General features: G+C 53.6%; 1 protein-coding gene across 1 annotated transcript in view; it reads right to left on the minus strand.

Moving 5' to 3' along the window:
* Positions 1-12,778, minus strand: part of snapc4 (small nuclear RNA activating complex, polypeptide 4) — a gene marked incomplete at its 5' end in the record, with an annotated part of 13,404 nt that extends 626 nt beyond the window's left edge. The window contains 10 exons of the mRNA XM_071514473.1: positions 1-135; positions 1,305-1,621; positions 2,005-3,064; positions 4,029-6,683; positions 7,841-7,861; positions 9,846-9,931; positions 10,732-10,826; positions 11,052-11,146; positions 11,884-11,990; positions 12,628-12,778. The exon at positions 1-135 is cut by the window's left edge and continues 626 nt beyond it. Of these exons, the coding sequence (XP_071370574.1) occupies positions 1-135; positions 1,305-1,621; positions 2,005-3,064; positions 4,029-6,683; positions 7,841-7,861; positions 9,846-9,931; positions 10,732-10,826; positions 11,052-11,146; positions 11,884-11,990; positions 12,628-12,778 (4,722 nt within the window). The remainder of the gene's footprint in view (positions 136-1,304; positions 1,622-2,004; positions 3,065-4,028; positions 6,684-7,840; positions 7,862-9,845; positions 9,932-10,731; positions 10,827-11,051; positions 11,147-11,883; positions 11,991-12,627) is intronic.
* Between the last annotated feature and the right edge of the window lie 272 nt (positions 12,779-13,050).

The following is a 13,050-nucleotide window of genomic DNA, read 5'->3' on the forward strand; positions in this document are numbered from 1 at the left end:
GTGTGCATCCGGTCTGTTCTGGTCTGGTCTGGTCTCTACTGGTCTGGTCTGGTCTGTACTGGATGCGTTGCGTGGAATGATACCAGTGTAGTGATTGGCCGGAGCTCCTGGCCCATCGCACCGCAGCAAGGAACTCTGGGAATAAAAACAGCCCAACAAAACTGTGAGAAGAGAAATATGGTTTGATGATTCATACCAGAGGAACCAGAGGAACCAAAGGAACCAGAGGAACCAAAGGAACCAGAGAGGAACCAGAGAGGAACCAGAGGAACCAAAGGAACCAGAGGAACCAGAGGAACCAGAGGAACCAAAGGAACCAGAGGAACCAAAGGAACCAGAGAGGAACCAGAGAGGAACCAGAGGAACCAAAGGAACCAGAGGAACCAAAGGAACCAAAGGAACCAGAGAGGAACCAGAGGAACCAGAGGAACCAAAGGAACCAAAGGAACCAAAGGAACCAGAGAGGAACCAGAGGAACCAAAGGAACCAAAGGAACCAGAGAGGAACCAGAGGAACCAAAGGAACCAAAGGAACCAGAGGAACCAAAGGAACCAGAGGAACCAAAGGACGTGTTCAGATCACGTGTTCAGATCACGTGTTCAGATCACGTGTTCAGATCACGTGTTCAGTTCACGTGTTCAGATCACGTGTTCAGTTCACGTGTTCAGTTCACGTGTTCAGATCACGTGTTCAGATCACGTGTTCAGATCACGTGTTCAGTTCACGTGTTCAGATCACGTGTTCAGATCACGTGTTCAGATCACGTGTTCAGTTCACGTGTTCAGATCACGTGTTCAGTTCACGTGTTCAGTTCACGTGTTCAGATCACGTGTTCAGATCACGTGTTCAGATCACGTGTTCAGTTCACGTGTTCAGATCACGTGTTCAGATCACGTGTTCAGTTCACGTGTTCAGATCACGTGTTCAGATCACGTGTTCAGATCACGTGTTCAGTTCACGTGTTCAGTTCACGTGTTCAGTTCACGTGTTCAGATCACGTGTTCAGATCACGTGTTCAGATCATGTGACACGCGTGACGCACAGCAGGAACGCTTCTGAACCGGAGTGACTCTCGTCTCGTTTGTCTTCACAGCTTCTTCTTCTTCTGCTGCAGAAATGTTTCAGGAACTTTCTGCTCATTTTTTACCTTTCTGGACTAAAGAGCCGTGGAGCTGCTCCTCACCTGTACGCATCATCAGTGACTGTTTGATTCTTCCTGTGAACTGCTGACATCACTTCCTGTCCTGAACTCAACTGAAAAACCTTTAAATCATAAAGACTGAGAGTCGACAGGAGAAACTAACCTTGGCTCTCCTCCGTCTTCGTCTTCCTCTTCCTCTCTGTAACTCCTCCTCCTCCACCTCCTCCACCTCCACCTCCTCCTCCTCCTCCTCCTCCTCCTCCTCTTCCTCCTCTTCCTCCTCCTCCTCCTCCTTCTCACTGGCTGGGCAGGGCTCAGTCTCCTCTGTGATTGGCTGGATGGTGGCCAGGAGGGCGGGGACAGTGAAGCAGGACAGGAAGCGGGCCTTCAGCAGCTGGTAGGCGGGGTTAGCGGAGAAACACTCGGCCACCAGGAGGCGCGCCGCCGCCACGCGCTCCGCCTCCGGGCCCAGACCGGGAGCTGCAGGGAGACAAACCAAACGCACCCACGATCAGACAGGAAGGGGCGGGGCTTCGGCCTTTCAGTATCATGTGACTCCAGAGGACGAGGACGCTTTGTTTCATCCAAAGTTCAAGTGAACTTTGGAAATGTCACAAACACAGTGGAGCAGGAAGGAGAAGAGGATTAAAAACCTGATCAATAACTGATCAGTATTGATCAGTATTGATCAGTATCAAGCCGACTTTTCCTTGTTGGTCACTTCCTGCTGACTGGAGACCAAACGAAAGAAATGTACTGGAACAAATATTCAGGTGTGTGTGTGTGTGTGTGTGTGTGTGTGTGTGTGTGTAGGTGTGTATGTGTGTGTGTGTGTGTGTGTGTGTGTGTGTGTGTGTGTGTACCTGGTTGTGTGTCCTCTGCAGGTCTGGAGTCAGAAGCGGCTCCACAGATTAAAGATGGCCGACTGGCGCTCTGGGTATAGTTGTGGTCAGGTTTAGATCCGGGGTCAGGTTTAGATCCGGGGTCAGGTTTAGATCCGGGGTCAGGTTTAGATCCGGGGTCAGGTTTAGATCCGGGGTCAGGTTTAGATCCGGGGTCAGGTTTAGATCTGGGGTCAGGTTTAGGGTTAGGTTCAGGTTTCTTCAGGGTGTGTTTGGGATTGGCGTCCTGGGGCAGCAGCTGGAGGGCGGAGTTAGTCAGAGACTTCTTGGCGCAGAGCAGAGCACTGAGCGTGCTCAGACTGCTGATGAAGGGCGGCAGGTAGGGCAGAGCCCCGCCCAGCCCGGGGGGCGCCGCCCCCCCCCGCCCGCTCAGCCAGTCCTGCACCGCCCCTCTGGACTCCCGGAACATCAGAGACGGGTCGAACTGCAGCGCCTCCTTCCTGAGCGGAGGGGGCGCCGCCGGGTCGGCTCTGACCGCGCCCTTATATGGCATGAGGACAGAGAGGGGGGGGCGGGGGGCCCGGGGGGCGGAGCCTGACAGAGACCCAGGAAGAGGCTTCGGTCCAGGGGGGGGAGGTCGCAGGATGAGCCGGGGGGGGCAGGAAGAGGGGGCGGGGCCAGGAAGCGGCAGAGCGGGAAGACCTGGGAGGACGAGAGGGAGGGAGGAGGAGGAGGAGGAGGAGGGGGGAGCGGGAGGAGCAGCAGGGGGCGGGGCAGAGGCGGAGCCAGGTGGGACGTTACGGACGGAGAGCCGTGGAAGGGGCGGAGCTAGCTGAGGAAGGAAAACATTCACAGGTGGAGCCGGGTGACGGGCGGCCGGGGGCGGGGCCAGCTGCAGGCCGGGGGGCGGGACTCCAGCCAGCGGGACGAGCCCATTGGCCGTCATGATCCACATCGACTGACCGGGAGCCAACCGCAGCTCGGGAAGCTTGACCTGCTGAGTCCGAGGGAGAAGATTCACCTCCTTATGAACCCTCCTCCTCCGAGGAGACGGAGACGCTTTCTTCTTCTTGGTTTCAGCCTAGGAGCAAAAACCAAGGAGGAGTCAGACTGAGGGAGCAGAGCAACAAGGAGGAGTCAGACAGAGGGAGCAGAGCAACAAGGAGGAGTCAGACTGAGGGAGCAGAGCAACAAGGAGGAGTCAGACAGAGGGAGCAGAGCAACAAGGAGGAGTCAGACAGAGGGAGCAGAGCAACAAGGATGAGTCAGACTGATAGGAGCAGAGCAACAAGGAGGAGTCAGACAGAGGGAGCAGAGCAACAAGGAGGAGTCAGACAGAGGGAGCAGAGCAACAAGGAGGAGTCAGACTGATAGGAGCAGAGCAACAAGGAGGAGTCAGACTGAGGGAGCAGAGCAACAAGGAGGAGTCAGACTGATAGGAGCAGAGCAACAAGGAGGAGTCAGACAGAGGGAGCAGAGCAACAAGGAGGAGTCAGACTGATAGGAGCAGAGCAACAAGGAGGAGTCAGACTGAGGGAGCAGAGCAACAAGGAGGAGTCAGACTGATAGGAGCAGAGCAACAAGGAGGAGTCAGACAGAGGGAGCAGAGCAACAAGGAGGAGTCAGACTGATAGGAGAAGAGCAACAAGGAGGAGTCAGACAGAGGGAGCAGAGCAACAAGGAGGAGTCAGACTGATAGGAGCAGAGCAACAAGGAGGAGTCAGACAGAGGGAGCAGAGCAACAAGGAGGAGTCAGACAGAGGGAGCGGAACAACAAGGAGGAGTCAGACAGAGGGAGCAGAGCAACAAGGAGGAGTCAGACAGAGGGAGCGGAACAACAAGGAGGAGTCAGACAGAGGGAGCGCAACAACAAGGAGGAGTCAGCTGGCATCATGTTAACATGTCTAAGACTCTGCAGCAGGAAGCTAACATGCTAACAGTAAAACAGGATCAAGGAGCCTGAAGTTTGTGAACCTCTAAAGTAACTGAGTCAGCTGATGCTCAGGTCACATGACCTTTGACCCTGTGATGATGCAGATAGTTACCTTCACCTCAGCAGCTTCCTGCAGCGCTCTGGCCTTCTGACTCGGCTTCCGAAGCCTCTTCCCTTTCTGGACAACAGCCACACAGGCCCCGCCCCCATCCACTCCTGCCCCGCCCCCATCCACTCCTGCCCCGCCCCCATCCACTCCTGCCCCGCCCCCATCCACTCCTGCCCCACCCACACAGCCCCCATTCTGACTGTTAGACACACTCTCCTGACTCTCTTTCCGCCTGCGCTTCCTCCCTGTGGGAGGCTGGCTAGGGGCGGGGCCAGGTTGACTAGGGGCGGGGCCAGGTTGACTGGGGGCGGGGCCAGGTTGACTGGGGGCGGGGCCAGGCTGACTGGGGGCGGGGCCAGGCTGACTGGGGGCAGGGCCAGACTGACTGGGGGCGGGGTCAAGGTGGCTGAGGCCAGCAGCAGGGTGGCTGAAGGTGGAGGGAGCAGCGTGCTGATTGGTCAGAACAGAGGCAGGAGTAACAAGGGGACTAGCGGAAGGGGGCGGGGCCAATTTGAGGAGGTTTCTGGGAGAGGGTTCATCCTGCAGGGGGGGAGGAGGGGGGGCAGGGGGAGGGGTGGAGGTCTGGACTACGGAGACAGGAGGGACATTCTGTCCAGGAGGAGGAGGTGCAGGTTCTCCTGCTGGAGGAGGAGCAGGTTCTCCTGTTGGAGGAGGTGCAGGTCCCCCTGCTGGAGGAGGTGCAGGTCCCCCTGCTGGAGGAGGTGCAGGTTCTCCTGTTGGAGGAGGGTCAGGTTCTCCTGCTGGAGGAGGAGCAGTTTCTCCTGTTGGAGGAGGGTCAGGTTCCCCTGCTGGAGGAGGTGCAGGTCCCCCTGCTGGAGGAGGTGCAGGTTCTCCTGCTGGAGGAAGAGCAGGTTTGCCTGCTGGAGGAGGTGCAGGTCCCCCTGCTGGAGGAGGAGCAGGTTCTCCTGTTGAAAGAGGTACAGGTTCCCCTGCTGGAGGAGGTGCAGGTTCTCCTGCTGGAGGAGGAGCAGGTTCTCCTGCTGGAGGAGGTGCAGGTCCCCCTGCTGGAGGAGGAGCAGGTTCTCCTGTTGGAGGAGGTGCAGGTGAAGGAGCTGTACCCTCGGTCAGAGGAGAAGAGGTGACAACAGGAAGAGATCTGTGAACAAACATCTGTGGAGCTGGAGAGGCCGGGGAGGAGGGAGGAGTCTGCTGCTGGGACACAGCCAGGGGCTGCTGGGATACGGTCAGGGGCTGCTGGGATACGGTCAGGGGTTGCTGGGATACGGTCAGGGGCTGCTGGGATACGGTCAGGGGCTGCTGGGATACGGTCAGGGGTTGCTGGGATACGGTCAGGGGCTGCTGGGATACGGTCAGGGGCTGCTGGGATACGGTCAGGGGTTGCTGGGATACGGTCAGGGGTTGCTGGGATACGGTCAGGGGTTGCCGAGGTTGGAGGACAGGATGTGGAAGGAAGACTGTCTGATGAGGAAACGATATAGGAGACATCTGAGGATTCATGTTAGGAGGCAAGTTAGGATGCATGTTAGGAGGCATCAGAGGGAGACGCATCCATGGAGAGAGAGGAGCAACTGTCTGCTTCTGTTGCCTCAGTTGTTGTTGCTGTTGAAGATGTTGTTGAAATGGTGGTAGTTGCTTTTGTGGTTGCAGTTGCTGTTGCTGTAGTACTATTAGTTGCTGTTGCTGTAGTGGGACTTGTTTCAGTAGTAGTTGATGTTTTTGTTGCACTTGCTGTTGTTTTGGCTTCTGTTGCTGTGCTGGTTGTTTTAGTTGCTGTAGTTGCTGTAGTATCAGTTTGTTTTGCACTGCTCGTTCTCTGACTTGCTCTCTCTTCATGTTTTTCTGCAGAGTCCCTGCAACTGTCTTCTCGCTCCTCACCTTGTCGGACAGGAAGGAGGGCGGGGCCGGCGTCGGTCTCCATGACGACCCCTTCTTCTCCCGCTCCTCTATGATCTCCTTACATCCCGCCGTGTCGACCTGCAGCGTCTGGAGGAAGAGCAGGAAGACAGGAGAGGAGGAGAGGCGGAGCTCCTCCCCCCTCCGCCTCAGGCCGTGGGCGGCGGTCGGTTTGGACGCCGCCTGCGTCGGGATCAGCAGGTTGCCGATCCACGGCGTCACGGCGGCCATCAGCTGATAGCGCAGCTCCGTCTCCGTGGCCGGGCCCGAGCGGCTCTTGTCGCGGTCGAACCCGGCGGGGGGGGCGGAGCGCCGGCCCTGAACGCCACGGTAGCGCCGGCTCATCTCCGCCCGCAGCTGGTCGCGCGTCACCATCAGCAGCGCCCGGGCGCCGTGAAGCTCCGCCCCCGGCAGCGCGCCGGGGCTCGGACCGACGACCGACCGCTGCCCCGACCCGTCTACCACCGTACAGCGGACGCACTCCCTGCTGGGGGCGGGGCCAGGCGGCGTCACCAGCTGGAGCCTCAGAGAAGAGACTCGCAGGGTCTTCTCCAACGGAACCCACTGCTGTATGGAGGGAAAGGTGTACTCCTCCTTCTCCTTCTCCTCGGCCTTTAAAACGTCTTCCTTCTCCTCCTTGTCACTGTCCATGTACACCACCTGCTCCTCGTCCTCCTCCTCGTCCTCCTCCTCGCTTTCCTCTTTCTCCTCCGGTTTGACCATTTGCTGCCTCCTCCTCTGACCTGCGCCTCCTCCACTGCTCTTTGATGGACTCCTACGCACCTATAGACAGACAGACAGGCAGAGAGACAGGCAGAGAGACAGGCAGAGAGACAGGCAGAGAGACAGGCAGAGAGACAGGCAGAGAGACAGGAAGGTCACATGACTCAACCTGCTGATAGAGCATGTACAGCTCTTAGTCAAATGTCAGATGATTGAACAGAAATCAACATTAACAAATCAATAGCAGCTGTATCTCTTGATGTGATTTAATCACATCATGATCATGATTTGACAGCTGGTGTTAATGGAAGCTGGTGGTGAACCTCAGGCAGCTCCTGGGTCTGTTGTCGTTGTTGTTGTTTGCTATTTTCACAAATGATTTACCACTAATTTTGGATAAAGCTGAAGTTTTAATGTATGCAGATGATTCAACACTATACATGTATATCAGAATCTTCAGCTGACGTGTTCGCAGGCGTCTGAACCACGACTTAAAGGACCAATATGTAATATATTTACTGTACTAAATCATAAAATGACCATGATATGTCATCAGATATTAAGGAAACATGCTAAGTTGAATACCGGCTTCTCCGACAACAACGCTACGGCCAGGATGTTCTCCTTTGAAATTTCCGTTCCGGAGCGGAACGTCTGTTTGTGTTTTGGTCTGTGACTCCCCCTGCTGCCCATTTCCACACCCGGGTTGCCAGATATGAAACAAATTGGCACGCAAACACAGCGTACCGCAGCCATGGAAGCAAGCAAACGAACCGGATCGAGTGAGATGGATTCCACCCGACCGAAAAAAGCCTCGTCCTCTTTCGAAAAAGCTCCATGACCAGAGCCGTGGTAAAATACGGGTAAATATCGGAGATGCATTCGAAAGATGGAGACTGTGAACATATCTGATCCGACATTTACTATTCTGATGCTACGAGCTGCAGCTAATGGAAAATGCTACCGCTAACAAACTTGACTAAACACAACTCAAGTAACATAATGGGAGGATGGAGTTGTATTAAACGTGGCGATTCCGGCCGGTCAAGCTGGCAGAAGGCAGGACGCATGAACCGGACACAAGACGTCGGAACCAGACGCCGAATGCGGACTAAAGGACGCGATTACAACCTGCACACACACTGGATATGAGGAACACCGTGGTCTGCTGACAAATGTAAGTCACTATGATACCGTAGTTTCATTCCCTTCTGTACCACCTGTCTGTCGGCGGCCGGCTATGGACAGACAAAGTGAAGCTAATTTGCTAGGCTAGGTTACAAACCGTAGCTTAGCAGCTGTACAGGAGCCTGACCGGAGTCTCCGGTCTGCCGTGTCGCAGGGGGCCGGGGAACGGGAACTTCAAGCCGAACGATCCGCGGGGTTCCCGGGAGCTCCGGCTGTCGCGCTGCCCTCCCTCTCCCTCTCCCTCTCCCTCTCCCTCTCCCTCTCCCTCTTAGCTCTTTTAGCCTCGTCTGTTACAGGCTTCTTGTTTAGTTTTGGTGCAGAAGTTCCAGCAGTCAGAGTCCAGTCTTCATGTTACCTCTCTCTACCAGACTGATCAGCTTCACGCTCTTCAGTCTATGAACATGGAAACTGTGTCTGTTTTCTTTCTGTTTTCACCTGGCAACCCGTGAGCTTCCAGTCTGGGGAGGAGGGGGTGGGGGGGGGGGCAACTCTCTCCAATGTTTTGATTTTGGACTGCAGCACCCATTTATAACGCTGGGTGTCATTGTTACATATAGGGCCTTTAAAGTCAGCAGTGAGGTTGGTAAAAAACTGACACGCTAACACGCTAACACGCTGACACGCTAACATGCTGACACGCTAACATGCTGACACGCTAACATGCTGACACGCTAACATGCCGACACGCTAACAAGCCAACACGCCGACACGCTAACATGCTGACACGCTAACATGCTGACACGCTAACAAGCCAACACGCCGACACGCTAAAATGCTGACACGCTAACATGCTAACATGCTAACATGCTGACACGCTAACATGCTGACACGCTAACAAGCCAACACACCGACACGCTAACACGCTAACATGCTGACATGCCGACACGCTAACGCGCTGACACGCTAACATGCCGACACGCTAACAAGCCAACACGCCGACACGCTAACACGCCGACACGCTAACATGCTGTCACGCTAACATGCTGACACGCTAACAAGCCAACACGCCGACACGCTAAAATGCTGACACGCTAACATGCCAACACGCCGACACGCTAACATGCTGACACGCTAACATGCTGACACGCTAACAAGCCAACACGCCGACACGCTAACATGCTGACACGCTAACATGCTGACACGCTAACAAGCCAACACGCCGACACACTAACATGCTGACACGCTAACATGCCGACACACTAACATGCTGACACGCTAACAAGCCAACACGCCGACACGCTAACATGCTGACACGCTAACGCCAGCCACCCAGCACACGTCTGTTCTCAGTCCTCAGGAGAACACCTACAGAGCATCAGAGCTCTGCCAGCCGCCTCAAAGACAGTTTTTACCCAGGCGGTTAGATTACTGAACAGCTCTTTACATAACTCATAATGATTATTATTTGTGGGATCTCTTATTTATTGTTTATTGTTTTTGTTTTTTTATTTATTCTTATTTACATATAGTTTTTAAGGGCTGAGATAGAGCCAGGGCAGATGCATTTCATTGCATTTGAATGTACATTGGACTTTTTAAATGTATGTGACACAACATACATCACAACTTAAACTTGAACCAACGCGCTAACATGCTGACACGCTAACACGCTGACATGCTGACACGCTGACACGCAGACATGCTAACACGTCAACAAGAAAACACGCCAACACGCTAACACGTAACCTGCAGGTACAATTCCTGAGGCGGTTTGAGAGTCTTGATATTGTGGAGAGATCGATGCAGCGAGTTAAATCCTCTGAACGTTACGCAAGCTAACGCTACGCAAGCTAACGCTACGCAAGCTAACGCTACGCAAGCTAACGCTACGCAAGCTAACATTACACCTCCCATCACACCTGATAGCTCCGCATCAGCTGATCTGAACCCGTCTGCCAGTGAAAACAACAGCTGAGGGACTGTGTGTGTGTGTGTGTGTGTGTCTGTGTGTGTGTGTGTGTGTGTGTGTGTGTGTGTGTGTGTGTGTGTGTGTGTGTGTGTGTGTGTCTGTGTGTGTGTGTGTGTGTGTCTTACTCTGTGTCTGGTCAGCTTCCTCCACTCTCTCAGACACTGGGCGTCGATACGGTTTGGAATCTCAGCAGCGATCTTCGCCCAGCGGCCTGCAACACACACACACACACACACACACACACACACACACACACACACACACACACACAGGGAGGGAGAGAGAGAGAGATGTGTCTTTTATTTCAGAGGATTCTCCACTTTTTCTCATTTTATCACGTGTGTTAAAGTACTTTTGAAGTAGTTTTTTTTGTTTTACTTTCAGCAGCACTGCAGTTTGGTCCTAATGAAGCTCCTCGCTTTCATATGAAGTGAAAACTGGAGGAAAACCTTTACTGTGTGTTTCTGCTGTCTGATGTGGTCTTCGTTCCATATCTGGAGAAGTGCAGCAGTTTCTTCCTCGGACCGAACCGCTCCTCGTCGGCTAGTCTTGCTAGCGTTACCGTGGTTGCCATGGTTACGTCTATTTGTTTTTTAGAGCGTCCCAGCGCTATAGCGTGTGATCTGTCTACGGCAAGCCTAGAGGGATAAAATACAACGGCAAAGGGCGAAGTGAACCTGGAGCGCTTTGTGTTCACAATGCACAGGGGAAGAGAACCGTACTCAGACCACCTCCCGAGGAGGTCTGAGTACTCAGACCACCTCCCGAGGAGGTCTGAGTTCGGTTCGTTTCAGAGGGGTCTGAGTTCTTTTGGAGTCTTCACATATGCGCAAAAAATGCTGACTAATCGCTCTGAGTTTGTTTGGAGGGCTGAAAGGGACCAAGTGTGAAAACACCCTAAATGAATCAACTGTGTGTGAGTGTGTGTGTGTCAGTGTGTGTGTGTGTGTGTGTGTGTGTGTGTGTGTGTGTGTGTGTGTGTGTGTGTGTGAGTGTGTGTGAGTCACCTACCTACTCCATGTTTGTTGACCAGCTGCAGCAGCAGCTTCCTCTCCTGCTTGTTGAACGCTCCTCTCTTCATCCCCGCCTTCAGAGAGTCATGATACCTGCACACACACACACACACACACACACCAGACACACACACACACACACACCAGACATACACACACACACACACACACACACACACACCAGACATACACACACACACACACCAGACATACACACACACACACACACACACACACACACAGTAAATGAGACCACCGTAACAAACCCTGTGGTCCAATCAGATCTCACCAGTCACCTGTCGTCCAATCAGATCTCACCTGTCTCTGCAGGCTCCGTCAGTTCGTCCAGGAACTTCCATCCTGATCTTCCACCAGTTCCTCTCTCCATGACGAGAGACAGCCTGCAGCAGCAGCTGAGAGACAGACAGGCAGAGAGACAGACAGGCAGAGAGACAGACAGGCAGAGAGACAGGCACAGAGACAGACAGGCAGAGAGACAGACAGGCAGAGAGACAGGCAGGCAGAGAGACAGACAGGCAGAGAGACAGACAGGCAGAGAAAGACAGGCAGGCAGACAGGCAGAGAGAGACAGGCAGAGAAAGACAGACAGGCAGAGAAAGACAGACAGGCAGAGAGACAGGCAGAGAGACAGACAGGCAGAGAGACAGACAGGCAGAGAGACAGGCAGGCAGAGAGACAGACAGGCAGAGAGACAGACAAGCAGAGAGACAGAGAGAGAGACAGGCAGAGAGACAGAGAGAGAGACAGGTAGATAGATAAATACTACTGTTCAGGTTGTATGATATTTAATACGTTGTTTTTTTTTTATTTTAAGTTGTTTTTAAAGTTTTCAATTAACTCTTTCAAAGTTTTCATATTAACTCTTTTATTCTACTTAGTAAACATATGAGTTGTATTAGTAGTATTAGTATTAGTAGTATCAGTAGTATCAGTAGTAGTAGTAGTAGTAGTAGTAGTAGTAGTAGTAGTAGTAGTAGTAGTATCAGCATTACTAGTATTAGTAGTTAAAACATCATGAAGCCTTCTCCTCCTGTCTGTCTGTCAGTATTAGCAGTATTATGGAGGAGGAGAGGGTGTGGTGGTGGGCGTGTCCTGTGTAAGCCCCGCCCCCTGCACAGGCCCCGCCCACCTGGTCCTCCTCTCTGCTCCACGCTCCCTTGCGGAGCGACGGGTCCAGAACCTGAGTCCACCTGTAGATCAGCTGGGCGGGGTCACGACCCTCCATGAAGTAACTCACTGCACACAGACAGGCAGAGAGACAGACAGGCAGAGAGAGGGAGAGACAGGCAGGAAGAGACAGACAGGGAGACAGAGAGAAACAGGGAGAGAGACAGACAGGCAGAGAGAGGGAGAGACAGGCAGAGAGACAGGGAGAGAGAGAGAGAGAGACAGACAGGCAGAGAGAGGGAGAGACAGGCAGAGAGACAGGGAGAGAGAGAGAGAGAGACAGACAGGCAGAGAGAGGGAGAGACAGGCAGAGAGACAGACAGGCAGACAGAGAGAGAGAGACAGGCAGGGAGAAAGAGATAGGCAGGGAGAGAGAGATAGGCAGGGAGAGAGACAGGGAGAGAGAGAGAGAGAGACAGACAGGCAGGGAGAGAGACAGGGAGAGAGAGACAGGGAGAGACAGACAGGCAGGGAGAGAGACAGGGAGAGAGAGACAGAGAGACAGGCAGAGTCATCATCCTGTATAGTTGATATAAACTCTTATTAACTGAAGTCACAACAATCGTCACCCATTGCATTATATATTATATTACATTACATTACATTACATCACATCACATCACATCACATCACATCACATCACATCACATTATTATATGATATGACATGATATAATATATATATTCTATATATAAAGAGACTTTACTCTGTGTGTATGGGATGAAGTTTCCGATCCTCATCCTCTCCACCAGCTCTCTGAGCGCTGAGTCTTCTGCTGGACTCCAGCTGCTGCGTCTCAGACTGTGAGACACAAACCTCTGGAAGGTCTGGAGACACATGAAGGCCGTCCTGCTGGTCTGACAGAGAGACAGACAGGTGGAGGGACAGACAGGCACGTGGAGGGAGAGACAGACAGGGAGGGAGACAGGTGGAGGGAGAGACAGGCACGTGGAGGGAGAGACAGACAGGGAGGGAGACAGGTGGAGGGAGAGACAGGCACGTGGAGGGAGAGACAGACAGGGAGGGAGACAGGTGGAGGGACAGACAGGCACGTGGAGGGAGAGACAGACAGGGAGGGAGACAGGTGGAGGGAGAGACAGACAGGAGGAGAGAGAGACAGACAGGAGAG

Source organism: Centroberyx affinis, unplaced genomic scaffold, assembly GCF_046629955.1.
Source record: "Centroberyx affinis isolate AG114_WGS23_722 - 3 ecotype Tasmania unplaced genomic scaffold, CSIRO-AGI_Caff_v1 ptg008927l_1, whole genome shotgun sequence".
Classification (NCBI taxonomy): domain Eukaryota; kingdom Metazoa; phylum Chordata; class Actinopteri; order Beryciformes; family Berycidae; genus Centroberyx; species Centroberyx affinis.